The 20,041-nt window shown below is 35.5% G+C and overlaps 4 protein-coding genes and 1 non-coding gene across 7 annotated transcripts; 3 read left to right on the forward strand and 2 right to left on the reverse strand.

Annotated features, from left to right (window-relative positions):
- Positions 2,398-5,121, forward strand: LOC18608685 (bifunctional epoxide hydrolase 2). 2 transcript variants are annotated; one of them, XM_018114702.1, is made up of 6 exons: positions 2,398-2,570; positions 2,682-2,892; positions 3,789-3,792; positions 3,904-4,074; positions 4,156-4,391; positions 4,625-5,121. In XM_018114702.1, exons 1-6 carry the CDS (start codon positions 2,501-2,503, stop codon positions 4,869-4,871), a joined length of 939 nt encoding a protein of 312 aa, XP_017970191.1. In that variant the 5' UTR covers positions 2,398-2,500; the 3' UTR covers positions 4,872-5,121. The 2 variants fall into 2 exon arrangements, with proteins under 2 accessions (XP_017970191.1, XP_017970190.1); XM_018114701.1 differs by lacking the exons at positions 2,398-2,570; positions 3,789-3,792 and having other exon boundaries at positions 2,798-2,897.
- LOC18608686 (bifunctional epoxide hydrolase 2) lies at positions 7,659-9,526 on the forward strand. Its single transcript, XM_007043496.2, has 5 exons — positions 7,659-7,861; positions 8,003-8,217; positions 8,316-8,492; positions 8,594-8,829; positions 9,049-9,526. Exons 1-5 carry the CDS (start codon positions 7,792-7,794, stop codon positions 9,296-9,298), a joined length of 948 nt encoding a protein of 315 aa, XP_007043558.2. The 5' UTR covers positions 7,659-7,791; the 3' UTR covers positions 9,299-9,526.
- On the reverse strand, positions 11,681-13,936 carry LOC18608687 (lanC-like protein GCL2). Of its 2 annotated transcripts, none has more exons than XM_018116541.1 (6): positions 13,542-13,936; positions 13,265-13,443; positions 13,083-13,194; positions 12,889-13,005; positions 12,488-12,808; positions 11,681-12,250 (listed from the first exon to the last, which is right to left on the reverse strand). In XM_018116541.1, the coding sequence occupies exons 1-6, from the start codon at positions 13,698-13,700 to the stop codon at positions 11,912-11,914; spliced, it is 1,227 nt and encodes a 408-aa protein (XP_017972030.1). In that variant the 5' UTR covers positions 13,701-13,936; the 3' UTR covers positions 11,681-11,911. The 2 variants fall into 2 exon arrangements, with proteins under 2 accessions (XP_017972030.1, XP_017972031.1); XM_018116542.1 differs by having other exon boundaries at positions 12,136-12,341.
- On the reverse strand, positions 15,525-15,597 carry TRNAF-GAA. The gene has a single exon. It is a non-coding gene; the product is annotated as a tRNA-Phe (tRNA).
- LOC18608688 (clathrin light chain 1) lies at positions 16,061-19,099 on the forward strand. The gene is made up of 3 exons (XM_007043500.2): positions 16,061-16,650; positions 17,991-18,144; positions 18,260-19,099. The coding sequence occupies exons 1-3, from the start codon at positions 16,232-16,234 to the stop codon at positions 18,752-18,754; spliced, it is 1,068 nt and encodes a 355-aa protein (XP_007043562.2). The 5' UTR covers positions 16,061-16,231; the 3' UTR covers positions 18,755-19,099.

A 20,041-nucleotide genomic window follows, 5' to 3' on the forward strand; every position in this document is an offset into this window, starting at 1 on the left:
TTAATTATAATATGTAAGAGTGATTGGTTGCTTAATGTATGCAATGACATGTACAAGGCTAGATATAGCATTTGTTGTTGGAAAGTAAAGCAGGTACACATGTAATCGAAGTATTTTACATTGGCAAGCCATAAATAGAGTACTAAGGTACTTAAGGAAAATAATCAATTATGAACTTTGCTATAATGGATATCCATCAGTGCTAAAAGGATATTTAGATGTTAGTTGGATTACAAGTTTAGAAGATCATACTTCCACAAACGTATGGATCTTCATGCTTGGTGGGGGTGCTATTTCTTGAAGGTCTAAGAAACAAACATGTATAACGGATTCTACCATGGCAGTTGAATTTATTGCATTGGTTGCTGCCATTAAAGAAGCCAAATGGCTAAGAAATTTACTATATGGTATACCTTTGTGGCCTAAACCAATCTCTCCAATTTCTGTCCATTGTGATAGTGAAGCAACTTTAGTAAAAACATATAGCCAAGTGTATAGTGAAAAGTCTAGAAATATTAGATTAAGACATAGCTATATTCGACAATTAATTTTTGATAGAGTGATTGCTATAACTTTTATGAGGTCTAGTAAAAGTTTGATAAATCCTTACACAAAAAGTCTTACTAGAGATTTTGTATATAAGACTTTAAAGGGGATAGAACTCAACTTAAAAAATTGAAAGTGACCTAGGGTGGAAACTCGACTCAACACTTGGTATAACGTCAAGTCTTGAGTTCAATGAGACAAAGTATACTATTTGTACGTGGCTGGTAGCACTATAATATAATATATTATATTCCATCTCAAGTAAAGTGTTAGGTACCATTAATGGTAAAGAAAGAATGAGTTATATACTTTTAACAGAACCATAACATTAATTTGTTAGAATGCTTTAGTTACGGTGGCATTCTTGATGGGATCTACCTATATGAGTGTATCGTGTGGTCGCTTTTAAGAACTCAAGAGCTTGGCTCTAATAGCACTCATGAAAAGAGGATACAGACGCATGACCATATAAGTGTCATCGGATACTATGCATTCATTGGTGTTGAAATCATTATGTAAGATGGGTTCAGTTAACCAAATGGAATAGTTGGTTCAAAACATAGTCTATTATACAATTACAGTTAACTTTAACATGTTTTCACTAAATGAAGGTTCAATCGGAAGACACCTTCATTTATGTAATCAATTTTCGATATTATCAAAATTTTAGATTATTTTGAAATTAGTGGGGGATTGTTAAACATTTTCAAATAAAAGTTATATCTGTTGGAAATTGAAAAATAAAAGAAAAGTCATGACTGTTAGAAAAAACCAACAGTAGTGACTATTTGAAATAGACACAACAGTGTCTGTTAGGAATAAACACCTATGCCTATAAAAAGATTTTCTTTGGAACAACAGAACATATAGAAAACAACAAAACAACAATATCTTTTTTTCCATATTCTTCAAGTTTTCTTCTCTATCGTTTTGCTGTAAGAAAATCTTATAGAAGTTTGATAATCTTTCCTGTGAGTGCTTGGTGAATTGATTTCGTTAGTGCAAAATGACATCAATCACTTAGCTTCATTGTATCTTCCAGATTTATATGTCAATAACTCTTTTACATATTACAAGTGGAGACGAATAAAATCTTAAGAAAAATGGCATTGTTACACGCCTAAAAGTTATTTCTTGATTTTCCAATTCCATGTTCTAACAATTTTCATTCTTAATAAACACATATTATAATGTACTGGTGGACTTTAGTTTAGATCTCTCACACTACCTAAACTAAGATCAGGTGGCAGTGACATTAATTTATTTAGTCTTTAATTTCAAGTCCATGAGTTTGTCCGAGAAATTTCTATGCTAAAGGGTAGGTTAGGTGTTAATAAAACCAAAATTTTAATCCCAAGATTCAGCAATGAACTCTAATTGCTTAAGCTTATAAACAGAGTTAGCTATCTTTGTCTTTTGGTTTGAAAAATGAAAGACAAATTGAGAAAAAGGCGTCTGACAGGGTCAAAATGAAGTTACATTTCTCCCCATCGTATGGGAAAATTATGGACGCGCAGAGTTTGTGCATAGAGTCGGTAAGAAAGGGGTTTTCCCTTTGATGTGATACTAGCCTTGTTAAAAGAATGAGCTTGTTTCTACAAAATTTCACTTCATATTCGAAACGAAAAAGAAAGCTTGCTTCAAAAGGTAAATGGTCCGGCAATAGGATGCACTGATTTCACCGCCTTTGCCTAAGAATGCCCTCCAAGAAAAAGACAAAAAAAGGCGCATGCACCAGCAAAAACCAAGTCAAGTATAGATGGTATACTCTTGGCGGTGGATGGTTTTAAACTACTAAATACGTATTTGGTACTAGTATACCTAAAAATGATTTACTGATCTTTATTTTGAGAATAGTTGAAGGTACAGGAATCAATCTTAGAAGTCAGTACTTTTCTAGTGATATCCTCCCACCCAACATAGCTCTTCTCTTTCTCAGCTTTCTGATTAGAGAATGGAAAAGATTCAGCACAGGCATGTACAAGTGAGAGGACTAAAGCTTCACTTGGCGGAAAGTGGAGCTGGTTAGACATATAAAATTTGCGTTTAATGTAAACTAGATTTATCTAAAGTCAATTCGTTGTTCTGTCTTACTAAATGCATTTTGCAATGATTATGGGGATGATTCTGTGCAGGTCCAAAGGTGGTGCTTTTCCTGCATGGATTCCCAGAAATTTGGTACTCATGGAGGCACCAGATGATTGCGGTGGCTAATGCTGGCTACCGAGCAATTGCTATTGATTTCAGGGGCTATGGACTCTCAGACCAGCCATCGGAACCCGAAAAAGCAAATTTCAATGACCTTGTGGATGATGATGTTGCGCTTCTCGACACTTTTGGGCATCAGTAAGGTAACATTACTTCACTCAGCTTCATTTCGACATATTAATTACTTATAAATAATGCTAAGCTCTCTTTTGAATTACTACTGTCTTCTGTGTGTTTCGTTGCCTCCGGCGAAAATACGATCGTGAAGGCAAGACTACATAAGATTTTGACCCCCTTTCCGCATCTTGATCATAATCTTTTTTCAGTAGCTATATTTACGGCGCATAATTTCATTTAGAGATGATTCCCAGATTTTTCATATATCAGGCTAATTACTAAGGATCTCAACAGTTGAATCTGATGTTGAACTTAAGTTTATTTCTGTAAGTTGCTGAAGCTTCGGATCGAGAGTCTGATGTTTGTTCCTCAATGATGCTTGTTTTTCTTGTTTGCATGTGCTCTTCTACCCTGCTGGCCTAGCGGAATGTACATTTACAAGATAGAGTAATATTCTCAGTACCAAACACAAACTATTTGGCTCTCATTCGTTTGGTCTGAATTATTAATAAAGATTTTTACTTTAGGCCGAAAGATAAAAAAAGTTTTTATGTGAGGCATTTTAACCAATCACATTTACCAGTAGAGAACTGCCAACAACTGGTGAAGGGTCATAATCCAGAGGATAAATTAGGTAAGGTCTGATAAGGCAGATTAGGCGAGCAGGAGAGGATTTCGCAACTTCACTCTTGCGAAAGGAAATTTAATAAGTTGCATTAAAACAATGTCAAATGTTTTTGGGCAAGTAGGACACCGATTCACGTGGGCAGTTAAAGCAAAAAAAAAAAGTAAACCCTATCTTCGGTTTCCATTTTAGGCTACCAGTTATCACTTTCAGCTCTCAGCTGTCTTAACATTTACACTTTGAACGCCACATGCCTAATTCAGACAAGTCTTTGGACTTGATTACCACTTAGCAAAGTGACAACTATTGTTTGCTCTTGTGCATATAAATTGGTAGTTTTATAAGCATGTTATGTTTATAGATTAATCATGCCAGTTAACTTTAACCGTATGGTAAAACATATATAGGCTTTTCTTGTTGGGAAGGACTTTGGAGCTGTGCCTGCATTCCTGCTAGCTGTTGTCCACCCTGATACGGTGTCAGGTGTGATAACACTAGGCATTCCTTTCCTGATACCAGGTCCTGTTGGTATCCAATTTGATCTCCTCCCGAAAGGCTTCTACATATTAAGATGGGCGGTAATTAACTTCTTGCAATGGCCACATAATTCATTATAAATCTATACTTGATGGTGATGAGAATTTGATGAATAACTGCAGGAACCAGGGAGAGCAGAAGCAGATTTTGGCCGTTTTGATGTTAAGACAGTGGTAAGAAACATTTACATTCTCTTCTCTGGAAGTGAGCTACAAGTAGCTGGTGATGATCAGGAGATAATGGACTTGGTTGATCCATCTACTCCTCTGCCACCATGGTTCACAGAGGACGATCTTGATGTCTATGCAACTTTATATAGAAATTCTGGCTTTCGAACTGCACTGCCGGTTCCTTACAGGTAAACAAAACAATGAACTGCCTGCCTCCTTAAACAACATCCAAAGTAACTGTTTGCAATGTTCATTACAAAAGGAAATGCTACAAACACTATCTCGACTCGGTAGAAAATTCTTGTTCTGTGACCCTAAATTTGGGGCCTATTTTCCTTGAAAGTCAGAACATCATCGGCTACAAAGTTATTACCATATGGTAGACATAGCTGTGACCAAACTTGCTTGTCCTCAACTACAGGTGCTCTCCATTGGATTATGGTGTAATCAATCCAAAAGTCACAGCTCCATTACTGATCATGGGTGAGAAGGACTGTTTTATAAAATTCCCGGGGATGGAGGACTACATGAGGAAAGGGATAGTGAAGCAGTTTATGCCCAATCTGGACATCACCTTTATGCCAGAAGGGAATCACTTTGTTCAAGAGCAACTTCCAGAGCAGGTGAATGAGCTCATCATCACTTTCCTCAACAAACATTTTATTTGATGAAGCTGGTTTATGAACATCTTTTGTGGCACAGAGGAGTCAAAAGTGAGAAGAGTCAGCCCCCTTTGCTTGTGCTAAAGGCCAAGCCTTAACAGCTACTAAGACAACTTGCCTTACCCCTGATCTTAATTTGTGGTTTTGATGCCCCATTCACATACCCGAAATTGATTGAAAGTTTGATGCATATGTATCTGAATTATCTTCCTGGCTTTGGCATCAAATGATATACTTAAATCACATGAATTATTCATCCACACTTGCAAGAGAGTATTGAAACTAAAATTAAAAGTGAATCCATTTCCGCTTCCAACTTAAAATTTGGATAGTTGGTTATCCAGAGCTAATTTTGGGAATTGGCAAACTGAAGAATCCGTGATTTCCCAATACAGCCAACTGTAATATAAGGAACCTGCAATTCACATTACAAGGCTACAGCTACACCAAGGTAGAGAAAGGAGCAAAAACTAGTACAAGAGTTTGGTGCAAGTGCAACTCAGGGTCACCACTGACAAGCTAGCATCTCGAGGATTGGCTAAGCTTATTGAAATCGTCCAAATTAACATGATAGCTAAGAAGATTAAGTAATAAGTAGGTGATTCCACTCCAAGAAGAATGGATAGTTTTTGAAACCATAATTTTTCATTAGAAGTCTTTAAAGTTCAAAAATTTGAGGAAAATGTCTGATGTTTACAGGGTTTCCCTTTACAACATCACATAATTCTTTGTCCCGAAAATATGCTGCTAGCATACAACTCAAGATGTAGTGATGGAGAACTTCATTCTGCAATGAATAAGACTAAGATGCTAATACCATCGACGTACAGTCGTCCACCCCCAAGCCCCAATGCCCCACCCACCTAAAAAGGGAAAAAAACCAAAGAAAGATGGTTTTCTACAACTCAGATGTGAAGAGTGGAAGGATACCCAACAGTTGTCATGGAAAGAAACAAAGAAACAAGAGATTAGGTGTGATGACGCATGATTGGCTGAAAAACAAAAAGACAAAAGTTAAGCACGAGATAGAAACGTTTGTCACATGTTGCATATATTTATGCTTAATTACGGTATGGATATATATGGGGAAAAAGCATTTAAAAATGATATTCACACCCTACTCAACTTGTACCTCCTAATTCCTAAACGACAAATTGGTGAACATGATTGTGATTCGATTCCCTTTAGCCTTATCTGATGAAGCCAGTCTGGAAGGGTCCATGTGATGTGCCCTGCCAAATTAACAATTTAAATCTTTATTGATATTGAAAATCAGACTCGGGATTCCATCATTAGCTGTACTAAGAGACATATTTCGGATTAATTAGATGCAAAATGTGATTTCTCCCAAAACAAATTCATAAAAACAAAGAAGGTTATTGCGAGACAAAATAATGCAATTAATCTGATGCTAAAGCGACCTCAAAGTTATTTGTCGAAGAGCAATGCAGAGTTAATTTAAATACATGAATCCAATCAAGTCTAGAAAAAGTGTAAATGTTGTATCTAAGCTACTAGTGTTATGGGTATGTTTTTTAATTCAAAAGACATGTCTAAATATATTAATGTAAGTCAACCTCAATCTTTGTATTTTCAATGAGATCCCATATTAGTGAAAATTCAAATCTAACTCTAATATCAATTGTCACGTGTTTATATTTTCAAATCCCAAAAACATACTTGATAAATGATGAAAAATTTATATTTATATATACAAAATCTATCTCATCTCTTACTAGTTTCAAGCATGCCACACTTTTCATTTTCCATCCATAAGATAAAAGTAAATAATACTCCTATTTTATAAGCTTTTAACTTGTTGTCTGTATTCGTTGCCCTTTTTTTTTACTTTTAGATAATTAATATTTTTATTTTTTATATTATATATATTTTTTATTAAAAATTAATAAAAATTTTACTGATTTTATCTAATTTTGTTTATTCATTTTTATTTTTTAATGTTTCAAAATTATGTTTTCTCTCTTTTTTGTTTTTAAAGACATAGTAATAGGCTAATACACTTACTTTTTTTTAATATTTTAAAATTATTTTCATGATTTTTTTTATATTGAGAAAAGAGATACTCGAATCTTACTTTTTAATGAATCAAATACTCGAATGTGTATTTTTTTTTTACTTTTAGTCATTAGAAGTTATGGAACATCAATTTTATAAGAAAAAATTAAAATTTTAATATAAAATACTTTAAAGAAAATTTCTTCTCTTAAACTCTTTAAAATAATTAGATAATGACAATAAAATTGAGACAAAGACAGTATATTTTAAATATAAATCATAATGGTAACTTTTATTTTAATCATGTCAAAGTCAAATGCAAAAAACTATTTAGAAATTTTGTTGATAAGGTGACAAGTCTCCGTTGAAGAAGATAACAAATTTCTGATTTCATATAACAAAAAGCATATTATATATTAGCATATGATGGTTAATTAATCATCACAAATATATGCTAAAATATTTACAATCGGAATCAAACAATCAGTACTCTTGAATGAGAGTAGTTGAGTACCAAAAGCATCAGTCCTTTTCAAAATTTACGAGTATGCATCAATTATATTAAAACATTTAAAGGAGTATTTAGCCTCTACTCCCATTTTGCACATGTACAGGGATTGAAATTATTGTTTACGCGGCGAGTCCCCACTTGCAATTAATTCATTGCCTGTGCGGTTCTTGTCTTCTGGAGCAGGAACGAACGTGGCAGGAGTGGAAGGAACAATATCTTTTTTTTAAAAAAAAAATAAGCCTTGTGCTTCCTTAAATATATTTTATGTAACTTCACTTATGACCACTAGTTCGAAGACAGATATTTAGATCATTACCCTTTAAATAGCGTGATCTAAAAGATGCTCTTAACTTCACTCTCACCCAGGCCTCATCTCAGTGAACTTGATCTCTCTATACAATGGAAAAGATTCAGCACAGCCATGTTCAAGCGAAAGGACTTAAGCTTCATGTGGCCGAGATTGGAACTGGTTAGAAATTTATATATGCAAGTCTGGTCCTGATACGCTGGAGAATTTTCTGTTGAAGTCATTTCATTTGCTTATCATATCGTACATCATGCTTTACTAATTAATAGCTGTCTAACAACGGTGGGGTTAAATTCTGTGCAGGTCCTAAGGTGGTGGTATTCTTGCATGGATTCCCAGAAATTTGGTATTCATGGAGGCACCAGATGATCGCCGTGGCTAATGCTGGCTACCGAGCAATTTCTGTTGATTTTAGAGGTTATGGACTCTCAGAGCATCCATCAGAGCCAGAGAAGGCAACCTTCAATGACTTTGTTGACGATGTTGTTGCCCTTCTTGATTCTTTGGGCATTACTAAGGTCGCGTTTCATTTTACTGACTTTGATATGTGAATTTAATTACTTCCAGACACTTCATTAATTGAATCCATGTTAATTTTAATTGTTGAAACCACCAGGCTCATTTTGTTGCAAAGGATTTCGGAGCCTTCGTAGCAGCCATGCTGGCTATACTCTACCCTGATAGGGTGTCCAGCATTGTCTTACTGGGCGTTCCTTTCCTACTACCAGGTCTCTCTCCTCTTCAGAGTCAACTTCCTCTCATTCCACCAGGCTTTTACATGTTAAGGTGGATGGTGAGTTTCATCTGCCATCATATGTCTCGTTGATGCGTTCTCCATGGATTGCTAAGCTTGTTTCCACATGATGTCTTAGCAAGTGCCCTGTAAATTCCCAGATTCCAGGAAAAGCTGAAGCAGATTTTGGCCGCTTTGACGCGAAGACTGTGATACGAAAGGTTTATAGTATGTTCTCTGGAATTCTACCCCCAGTTGCTGCTGATAATCAGGAGATTATGGACTTGGTTGACTCCTCTGCTCCTCTACCACCATGGTTCAGTGAGGAGGATCTCGCAGAGTATGGATCTTTATACGAGAAATGCGGCTTCCGTACTGCATTGCAAGTTCCATACAGGTAAACAGAAAAGTGTTTCCCAAGTCAACCTTCAACATTGAAGAAAAATGAATAATTTTCTGGCACCGAGAAGAGCTGTTAATAATATTTCTTTCACATGGGTGCTTATTATGTTCCAATCAGACCCCCAAAGACTCGCTTCGAGATCCATGAGAACTACAGTCAAATTCACTATGTTATGGCTGACGTAATTTTATTCGAATATTCTATTACGTGCAGGACTATGATGGTTCCTTGTGGTCTGGATGATCGGAAAATCACAGCTCCAGGACTTGTAATCATGGGAGAGAAAGACTATATCATGAAATTCCCAGGGTTGGAAGACTACATTAGGAGTGGCAAAATTAAGGAGTCTGTGCCCAATTTGGATGTCACATTTATGTCAGAAGGAAACCATTTCGTTCAAGAACAAGCTCCTGAGGAGGTGAATCAACTCATCATTTCCTTCCTCAACAAACACTGCGATTAAAGGAGCTGGAGCTAGTACGTAGGTAGAAATTCAGTTGCTACTTTTATCACCCTTATTTGCTGCAGATGGCTATGGCAGGTCCTTGTACAGGAATCCTGCGTTTGCACTGTGAATAAAGGAGCTCATCTCCTACAAGAATAATGACCTCAGTAAGGTCGACGTTGAATGTATTAGAACAATATCTGCATTTCAGTTTAATTAAATGTGTTATTCACCATTGTTGAGTCATACCGGTACCTAAATTACTCTCTTGCACCAGCATTTCTAGTTGAAAGGCAAGGCAAAAGGAATTTAAGTCCACAGGAAGTAGATACATTCGACCATCCAGTTAGGATGGAAAAATAATGAACATAAACCTATAACTCCAAACAAAAAAAAAAAAGGTGAATCTGAAGCTCAATCGGAATTCTATAATAACCAAATTATGGGAAAGATCACAATGAATCAAACCAGCCGAAATACAATGGAAAGCAATCCCCCCAAACTGAGGAATTAATATTTAATTGTACAACGAAACTGGAAATTTTATAGAGGCCGGGTGTCAAACATGTTGCGGTGACAGATATTTAATAATTTGACAGTATGGGGCCTTGTTCTTCAATGGTAGGGATGTCATGGTCTTCACCTTGGATTATATCGTCCTTTTGGCAATCTGGAGGTAGTTGTGCCTCGGCAATCGAGACACACAAGCAGTGGATGATAGTTTGTGGCGTGGCCAGATTCACTTTGGAGAGAGTGATGTCACATGACATTATTTATTTTTTAAAATATTTTAATTTTTATTCTATTTATCTAAAATTTAGAATAATTAATATATTGATGAACTCATTTTTTTTTGTAATTTTATAATGATAGAGGTCAAAGATTTCAAATAAAAGTGATTTATCAAATAATAATTTACATATTAATACTTAAAAATTACAAAAAAAGATGAAAAAATTTTCTTTTATAATTTAAGATTTTAATAAAAAAAGTCAAAACTTAAACTATTCTTTTTATCTAAAAATTCAAGTCTTTCATCTTCTCGATTTTTAAAGTAATTTTTAAATCAAATTAAGTTTTTAAATACTTCATATCTAAATATTTTTTGATTAATTAGATAATTTGAGTTCATAATTATAATCTAGCTAATAAAAAATAGTATTGCATGTCAAATAATATATTAAAATTATGAGTTTTTTTTATTTTATAGATATATTATTTGATTTTTGTATTTAAAATGCTTATATTTAGTTTTGATATCAATGAATAGAAAATTGTCATATTATTAGTGACTAAACCTGATAATTTGTTATATAAAATCATATTTTATTTAATTCTAACATTTTAGTTTATGCTAATGAGTAATAATTTTTAACAAGTTTTATAATTTTAGATAAATAAGCCATGAAAAGATATTTCAAAAGAAAAGAAATTGTCTTACAAAACTCAAATCCTAAGTAACAACAACAAAATTCTACTAATGATGGAATTCAACAATATTTTTTATGCAAAGTCATGTTGAATTTGATCTAAGTACTCTCCCAATAGATCTTAGATAAAAAAAAAAAATTAAGTATCATCCCATAACACCACTTAGAAAAATTTCTGAGTTCGGCCCTGGTTTGTGGTGCTATGTTTTGGTCTTTGTGGTTGGCTCATAAAGAGTTGGTTTTTAACAGCAAAGTATGTGATGGGTTCGAAATAATTTTTTCTTATTAGAATGTGATTTATGCTCTAGGTGCGTGCATGTGAGGGAATTAATGCAATTAATGATATCGGCTGGTGATTCGAACCCTGAAACACATCTATTAGACGATCCTCCCTCCACTCACGAATAGGGGTCTCTTGGATACTTCCATCTCAAGGTGAGTTTAAATTCAATGTTAATGACTCAGCAAAGGGTAAACTGGGCTAGCAGGATGCGATGGAATCTTACGCAACTTTGATGGTTATGTGGTGGGTGTTTTCGTTAGCACACTTGGCATCCAAGACTCCAACTTTGCAAAGCTTATGGCCATTCTTCAAGCACTGCGTGTTTTCTCCCTGCTCCTCCTTTGCAAGTTCTCACTTAATTATTGAATTTGACTCCAAGAATGCTTTATCGTGGGTGACCAACATTGTTACGAGACCTTAGGACATGTGGCATTTATTTAATGTGGGCCATTCAAAAACAAGGCGTGTACGTTGATTTCTAAATTTGTTCCTGAATCTAGACAACTCAAATACTTCATATACTACTTATTGCACTATAACAACTATTACAATCCTCGGTAGAATACAACGAAAAAGATAAAAAAAAAACTGCCACTAAATTTCCTAGATTGAGATAATTATTTTTTTGAAACTACAGCACATTATTATTTTTTTTTTTGAAAGTTTAAGTACAGAACATTTTCATCGGTTCATAATCACTTGCAACTATTTTTCATTATAATTCTAAAATTATTTAATCCCTAACCATTCATCATGATAACTATACAAAAAGCCCAAATGTTCCCGAACTCATACATGCTTGAGATTTCATAATTGCATACGATTCATTGTAGGTGATATGAACTCGTCTTCGTACACATATCTATTCAAGGTAAGTGGTGCTACCACATGCAACACTTATTTAAATCAGTCTACAACTTAAAACTCATATGCAGGGAATCTGGCCCCCAAGGGCTCAATCATGTCTAGGAAAAGATACGCCATACCCCCTATCCCTTCAAACAGGGAATAGGGCCTATCGCCTCCATGCATCTCTCCCTTGGATATAAGCTTGTGAGCCCGATCAAGCAGCAAGCAAGCAAATGCTTTAGCCCTGTATAAGAACTCCACATTGCCTGTTTTTCGGTAGAGTGAGAGGAAAACATAAGCATTCCCACTAATGCCATGGCAAATTCCAACTCGCTTCAGCAACCCGCGGTTGAAAACCACCTCTGCTGCATCCACAGCTGCTTCCAGAAATTCATCATCTCCAAAAACCTAAAGAACACAGAAATTCTTGGCAAAGCAGTAGCAAAAGGGTGCTCCTAACCAATTCTAATTTTTTTCGTAGTCCACAAATCGTTGCTTGCTGCAAATTTTAATTCTTTTGCTGAGAATCTAGTGATTTCCATGAACAGGACCTCTAAAGAATAACACAATATTTGACTACATTTAAATATAGTTTCAATAGAGGGCTTCAAATAGTTTCACTGAACTAGATAAATTAAATCTTACCTCAGCAGCCTTAACCAGAGTGAGGGCGATCCCTGGAGCTCCATGACACCAATGCACAAGAACATCCCTCTTTCTATCTTGTTCACTTGCAGGGTAGTTCCCACTCGGGAATCGGTTCCTAATCATGTATTTAAGAGTGCCCTTTACATCCATAATCTCATCTGGTTCCAACTCCATGTCCATTAAAACATGCATAATACCTGCCAATCCATGTGCAGCACCCCAATACTTTTCTCCATAGAATTCAAACATCAAAGGGCTTCCTCCTCCTTTCTTCGCTAACTGCCTTCCATTCTTGATGACCTCATCAACAACTGCACGCTAAACAATAAAAACCCAAAGAGATTCAATTCTGATTCACCCTCCTTTAGAGATAATAATCTATTAACATATATACTTACAGTGGTTGTAGAAGGAATAGTCCCTTCACCTAGATGCTTGTTCAAGAACACACAAGCCCATAAAAACCCAGCTCTTCCATACAGTAACTCATCAGGGAGATTACTTGAGAGCTTAATCTGTTCCATCAATCATATAAGTAAAAATTAACATGTAGAAATGCTACCAAAATATTGAAAAATTATCAGAAAAATACCTCTTTGAACTGGCTTAAGTAGTAATCAAGTAACTCTTGATTTCCAGCATGCTTTGCAGCTACAGCACCAAGAGCACAAACACCCGCTCGACCACACAAAAAGGTTACATCTCTGTTTTTAAGTTATATCAATAAACTGAATTTAACCCAATTAAGTATCGAGCAAAGGTAGATTGGTGTACCGAGAAGAAAAGGAAGCGGAGTTGCAAGCATCAACGATGGCTAAGCAGAGGGAGAGATCGTTGGTGTTGTTGGCAAGTTGATAGGATTTGAAGAGTAAGAAAGCGGTGCCCAGAGTGCCACAATAAAGGGTAAAGTCTGACACTTTCTGCCCTGTCAACCCCCATGTGTCCAGCGTTACCTGCGTCAATAAGACAAACATTTGGTGAGGTTTTCAAGTTAATGAACAAGGCACCGAAAAGCTAGAAGAAAGAAAGAAATGGAAAAGAGGGAGGCAACGGTTTCTTTGAGGTCCAAAGCGGCGCGTTTGAAATGTTGAGAGAGAGAAGAGTAGGGCATGGATAGGAGTTTCATCAGAGTATCTCCGACTTCTTCTTTTTGTTCCGTTGTTTCGGATACGAAGTCTGGCAGCACATTCGGAAAGAAACGATCCGCCATTGTTATTCCTGTTCTTCTCGCAGCATCGAAATGCTCAGATAAGGAGGGGAGAGAGAAAGAGAGAGAGATGGAAGTTTGAAGTGGTTGACTTGTGAGTTTTAAGAAACTGGCTTGTATTGCGAGAAGCAAAGATCTGCCTCCACGTTGCTAAGGTTTCGGTCAGGCTGGGGGCTCTCATCTGTCATTCAGAAAAAAGATCGGTTCAGAAAATTAAAGATAATAAAAGTCCATCTGTTAGTTTAGAAAAAAGATTGGTTCAGAAAATTAAAGATAAAGGCTTAAAAAGAATATGGCTAAATATCCAAATATATCCTCTTATTATATCAAGAAATTCAATTTAACCTATATCATTTTATTATATTCAAATAAGTCTCTAAATTTTTATTTTAAATTAAATAAATCTCTCTTTCTAATCGTTGACTGACTTCTGTTATTCAATTGTACAATCAACAATTTTTTATGTTACGTCATTTATCACGTGTTATGTTGATGTGTCATCTTAATTATATTAATGTCACGTAAGTATGTAACGTGGCATAAAAAATTTGTCGATTAAGAATTGAGTTTTTTCCTTTTAATTACCCATCTAAATATCCAATAATTATTGATTAGGAATTTAAAACAAAAAATTAAAAAAAAACCTAATTGTTTCACATTGATTATCATTGTTTCTTAGCTAATTATTATTTTCTTAATTGAAACCATCTTTTCTAAAAAAATTAATCTAACTTTTTCAATTTGATTGAAGTTATTGTTCTTCTACTAAAAGTTAGTGTAAAAAATCCAAAAATACCCAAAATAATTTTGGTAAAAGGATACTTACAAGAGTTGGGAGGCACAGGTTTTACACTTGAGATTCATCTCATAATTAGTGTTTTCTTTGCTTCCCATATTTTGCAAATCTTTGATTACCCCCCTTTCTCTATAAAAGTTTTCCATTTTCTTATTGTCACCCAAAAATCTTTTTTAAAAATCCCAAACACAACAATTTTATATTAGCTATCATTTTCTTAAAATCGTTTCTGAGTATTTTTGGATTTTTTTATATCAACTTTCATAAAAACAACAATGGGTTTAATTGGAAAAGTTGGATTAAGTTTTTTTTTTGTTAGAAATGATAACTTCAATTAAGAAGATGGTAATCAATTAAGAAATAATTATAATCAGTTTAAAGCAATTAATTTTTTTTTAATTTTTTGTTTCAAATCTCTAATTAATAATTTTGGAACATTTGAATGGGTTTAAAGGAAAAGCCCAATTCTTAGTCAATAATTTTTTTATATCACATTATTTGTCATGTAACATTGACATTATTAAGATAACACGTCAACATGTTACGTGATAGATGATATAGTATAAAAAATTGTTGACTATGCCACTGAGTCAACAGTTAGAACAAAAAGTTTATTTGATTCAAAATAAAAATTTAAGGACTTATTTGAACACAATAAAAAAATATGAGCTAAATTGACTTTTTTGATATAATTTTGTTAGTTAACACTTAAAAAAAAGAGCTTATTTGACTCAAAATAAAAGTTTTGAAACTTATAAATTGTTAACTATACCATTGAATCAACAGTTAAAAAGAAAAGCTTATTTGATCCAAAATAAGAATTTAAAGATTTATTTGAACATCATAAAAAAGATATGAGTTAAATTGACTTTCTTGATATAATTTTGTTAATCAATACTTAAAAAAAGAGGCTTATTTAACTCAAAATAAGAGTTTAAAAACTTATTTGAATGCAAAAAAAAAGATAAAGAGTTAAAAATTAAAGATAAAAAGGTCCATCTAAAAATTAAAAAGCCGAAAAATGAATTAAATGCGGTGAGCGTGGATCGAACACGCGACCTTCAGATCTTCAGTCTGACGCTCTCCCAACTGAGCTATCCCCGCATATGCTTTAAGTGTGATTTTTAAAATTACATATTCATATAGTCTTTTCATTTTTTTCCCATATTTGCTGCAACTATTTTCCTGTCTAGGATTCTCAAGAATTGAAAGAAGAGAGGTAGAGCATTGTCTCAGACCGAATCTAAATTTCAAAAATGAATTAAACAAATATAAAGAATTAGTAATATCATAAATCCTTTTTTTCTTCAAAAATTCTACTTTCAAGGTAGTTATATTTTGTTTCTAAGCTGATGAGAACAATACATATGGTAGTTGGTTAGAGTGATTAGTACAGGATTAGAATTTAGAGCAATAGCCATTACTAATACATTACATTTTGGAAAGTGTGTATAATCCTAAGTCCTAACTCCCAACTAGCTTCTTATGTTATTGAGGTAGAACTCAACACGTTTGATTCGAGTTGCTATCAAGTTAAGGTTGCCATCCTACCAAACATATTAACCATTCTAATGACTAGTACCTGATATCCACCCCTAACCCAACGAACTCCCTCTTCCCTCTCTCGATCCGAACCCAACGATCTATCCCGAGCAAAAATAGCTCATACCTGATACCCCCACACTCCCACAGAAACCCACCAACATAACCGAAGCTCCCTCTATCTCTCCCATTCAACATGGCGTCCTTCGACACGATGAGTAATGACGGGGGAGAAGATCACATGAATTCCTTCTCTCGCCCCCTCGACGACGACGCCGCCTACATGGGCTACGACTCCTCCTCTTTCCCTCCTCACCATGCTTTCCCTTCCGATGATCTCGCCAATGATCCTGCTCACGACACCAATGATTATTTTGACCCTACCAACAACAATGACCCGCACTCCCCGGATGTTTACGGGTTCGGGATGCCCGCGACCGACACTGACTACTCGACGCCTTTTGATACGTCTCTGAAGGATGGAGTTGGAGATGTTGATGGTGGTGCAATTGGTGGTGGTGATGATGATGATGGGATTTTTGCCTCTGATGGGCCGATGTTGCCTCCACCTGAACAGATGCGAGAGGAAGGCATCGCGCGACGTGAATGGCGCCGGTTTGTTATCTTTACCTTGTTCTTTGGGACCATATGTTTCTTTGTTTCTTAGGTTTACAGAAAGAAGAATATACATCTTTTTTATACGTGCATTTGCATGTAGGATCTAAGCAGTTGGAATTTGATATGACCATAAGATGCGTTTACGCTTGAGGATGCTAAATGAATGGGTTTTGTTTGTGATTTAACTAAGTAGTAGATATATAACACATGAATACGGTTTTGAGAAGCTAGCGTCTTCATTAATTTTAGGAAAAAGATTTGAGAAAGCTGCTGGCAACATAGCTTCCTGGTTTGCAACATGAACAATGGTTACATTCATAATGATCAACTTTTTTCCCTTTGGAGTTGAAGTTAAGAGGCACAATGAGCGTTATAGGGAAGTCAAATAAGAATTCCTTAAGTCTTATGATACTATGAGAAGTTTGCGATTTAATATGCATGGATGTTCCTTCTCCTCTCTCTCCCTTTCTCTCTCTTTATTTTTTCTTAAAGTCTATGCGTCTTGGTAATTCTTCCCTTGCCACTTGATTCAAGAAGACTGCATTTCTCTTGTGGGTCATGTGATAACATACATGGGATTTTAAGTTTTGCAAGTTCCCATAAGCCAAGCCCATTGCTTTGGTACTCTGTTCTTCAGCCCCTTTTACCTGTCAGCATTTAGAGTATAGTTTCATAATGCAAAATCTTCCACCCCTTCTTCTTTGTCTTCAACTATCCTGTACTTCTGGTAGCGTTGCTTTAATTTAGTTGACTAATATGCATATGAAGGTAAAGCTAGATTTTTAAGTTGACTAAGCATGATGTTTGGCACATTATGCAATTAACGCCATGCTTATGCTACATTCTTCTTTCTCCTGAGTGCAGAAAACCACAAACCTCAATTATAAATGGAATTGGTGGAGAATAAATTATCCTTTTGAAATCTTGTGATCTCCAGGTGAAACGTAAACTTGTCATTTACCTTTTTTCAGCCTTGATATGGCTTTTCAAACTTGATATAATTAAGCCTGGGTTTCCATCTTTGCAGTTTAATTCGTGGTGTAACTTGTTTCTTTAATTATCTGCCAAGATCCATTCCTCCACCATTCTTTTCCAATGTAAAAGATGCTTAATTCTCTGCTTCTAGATTAGGCACAGGAGAAATGGGAACTTGAATGTTCTGGTGCACTGTATGATATCTTATTAGGTGACTAAAACATCAGTGATTTGCATGGTTCTGGGGTTTGAGGAAATCGTGGTACAATTATATTAAATCTCATTTCCGAATTGTTCTTTATTTGCCAATCATGGAATATCAAATCTGTTGATTCTACTCTTTTTCAATTCCTTTGATTTAGCCTAAACGCCATCCATCTAGAGGAAAAGGAGAAAAGAGAGAAGGAGATGCGGAATCAGATCATTGCTGAAGCAGAAGAATACAAGCGATCTTTTTATGAGAAAAAGAATCAAAATTGTGAAACCAACAAGGCTAATAACAGAGAAAGAGAGAAGGTAGAAACTAGAAAGTTTAGAAATCAGCAATGCTGTTACTCATTAACCTTTCCCTGCCTTTCTCTTCTCTTTGCCTTACAAGACTAAACTAAATCAGTTTTGTGTTGTTATGCAGCTGTACTTGGCTAACCAAGAAAAGTTCCACAAAGAAGCTCACGAGCACTACTGGAAAGCAATTGCTGAGCTCATTCCTCGTGAGGTCCCTATTATTGAGAAGAAGAGAGGGAAGAAAGATCCTGACAAGAAGCCTTCCGTTGTGGTCATTCAAGGTCCAAAGCCTGGGAAGCCTACTGATCTTTCTAGAATGAGGCAAATTTTCTTGAAGCTGAAACAGAACCCTCCACCTCATATGATGCCTCCACCGAAAGATGGCAAGGATGGCAAGAATGGAAAAGAGGAGAAAGATGGAAAAGATGCAAAAGAAGGGAAGGATGCCAAGAATGACAAAACTTCAACTCCAACTGATTCCGGTACTCCTGCTGAAAATAAACCTGCTTCACAAGGTAAAGATTCCGCTGCTGACGGTGCTCCGGAAGAACCAAAACCAGAGACTCCAGCTCCAGCTGAGGCTGATAATACTGCTAAACCTGATGCTGATGCTTCCAAGTGATGACAACCAAATTTCTTTTATCCTTTTCTCGTGTTTATAATTTCTTTGGTTTATTTTTAAGCTTGGCTTAACCATTCCTGATGGAGAATAAGAGCGGAGACCCGCAGATGGCTTTGAAATCTGCAGCGTGAGCAGCAGAGAGCTTTCTTCCTAACTTGATTTTGAAATTGTAATTTGTAGGCACTATATATAAGCGAAGATTTTCTATTGCTTCCTCTTGTTATCTAGCAAGGCTTTTCTTCCGCTATTTAGTACTACATTCATCAATCCAAGTCCCTGCCTGTGCTACATGACTCTTGAGCGAGCCATTACTCTGAAAAAGTATCGAATGAATGTTTGTTTTTGCTTTTACTATCACTAACGTTTTCTATTTGTTTATTCTTCAAGATAAAGGACATAATTGCCAACTGTCTTCAATAAAATAAGCACCATCAATCCAAATCCTGGAGGTTGCCGATCATCCCTTTATTTATTCCTATATCTCCAACCTGTTTATCAACGATCAAGATTAACGATGCAATATAACGATCAAAATAAAAGTAAAAAAAGAGTAAAATGTAACAAAACAAAAATTGAAAGATTAGATCGTGAGTATAGTTGGCCATTGCTTTAGTTTCCATATAGTCTACCTCCTATTTTATCAAACTTAAACTGCCACTAGCATTCAATATCTCTAATTTTTGTTGGCAATATGTTAGATTGATCACAACACCAGTTTAAAAGAGCGGATTAGAATTTCCCATCAACATTACAAGGGAAAACATTCTTATATATGTATATATATATATATTTTAGAATTTGCAAAGGAGATGTCGTTGTTATGATCTACTATTAATTCTATCCACATCAAACATGTGGCCTCCCACGTGACAATAAAGACATTAGGCTTCGAGGGGAAACAAGATGCCCTTTTTATTTTTCTTCTTTTGTGTTTTCAATTACAAGGGTCTTTCTATGAGGATTCAAACGGGATATGCTCCACGTGTGTGGTGGTCGCATACCTCTTGTCAGCACTCAGTAGCTGCTTTGCTACGGCTAGAGCTACGACATTGGAACACTTTGCATGTGACTACATAGTGTGAACCAACGCACAAGTACTCTTGCGGACTAGGCAGGATGGCATGGCGGATGACGTCGACACATAGCAAGCACATGGGCGCATGAAGAGTGAGGACCCATGCGACGTCTGATGGACGGATTAAAAAGAGACAGGGTGCGGTGCGGTGCGGTACTCCAAAGGTAACCTGGATTCATCACAACTCAAAACAATGTAATTAGCGAATACCA

Source organism: Theobroma cacao, chromosome 2 (assembly GCF_000208745.1).
Source record: "Theobroma cacao cultivar B97-61/B2 chromosome 2, Criollo_cocoa_genome_V2, whole genome shotgun sequence".
NCBI classification, from domain to species: Eukaryota; Viridiplantae; Streptophyta; class Magnoliopsida; order Malvales; family Malvaceae; genus Theobroma; species Theobroma cacao.

Excerpts from the sequence above, each read along its gene's own strand:
- LOC18608685 (XM_018114702.1), top strand. The coding sequence starts at position 2,501 with ATGGAAAAGATTCAGCACAGGCATGTACAAGTGAGAGGACTAAAGCTT. Across the intron at positions 2,571-2,681 it reads CTTGGCGGAAAGTGGAGCTG|GTCCAAAGGTGGTGCTTTTC; the intron begins GTTAGACATATA and ends GATTCTGTGCAG. Across the intron at positions 4,392-4,624 it reads GCACTGCCGGTTCCTTACAG|GTGCTCTCCATTGGATTATG; the intron begins GTAAACAAAACA and ends CCTCAACTACAG.
- LOC18608686 (XM_007043496.2), top strand. The coding sequence starts at position 7,792 with ATGGAAAAGATTCAGCACAGCCATGTTCAAGCGAAAGGACTTAAGCTT. Across the intron at positions 8,218-8,315 it reads ATTCTTTGGGCATTACTAAG|GCTCATTTTGTTGCAAAGGA; the intron begins GTCGCGTTTCAT and ends TGAAACCACCAG. Across the intron at positions 8,830-9,048 it reads GCATTGCAAGTTCCATACAG|GACTATGATGGTTCCTTGTG; the intron begins GTAAACAGAAAA and ends TATTACGTGCAG.
- LOC18608687 (XM_018116541.1), bottom strand. The coding sequence starts at position 13,700 with ATGGCGGATCGTTTCTTTCCGAATGTGCTGCCAGACTTCGTATCCGAA. Across the intron at positions 13,006-13,082 it reads ACTTAAGCCAGTTCAAAGAG|ATTAAGCTCTCAAGTAATCT; the intron begins GTATTTTTCTGA and ends TTGATGGAACAG. Across the intron at positions 12,251-12,487 it reads CTCTGGTTAAGGCTGCTGAG|GTTTTTGGAGATGATGAATT; the intron begins GTAAGATTTAAT and ends TGTGTTCTTTAG.
- LOC18608688 (XM_007043500.2), top strand. The coding sequence starts at position 16,232 with ATGGCGTCCTTCGACACGATGAGTAATGACGGGGGAGAAGATCACATG. Across the intron at positions 16,651-17,990 it reads GCGCGACGTGAATGGCGCCG|CCTAAACGCCATCCATCTAG; the intron begins GTTTGTTATCTT and ends CCTTTGATTTAG. Across the intron at positions 18,145-18,259 it reads ATAACAGAGAAAGAGAGAAG|CTGTACTTGGCTAACCAAGA; the intron begins GTAGAAACTAGA and ends GTTGTTATGCAG.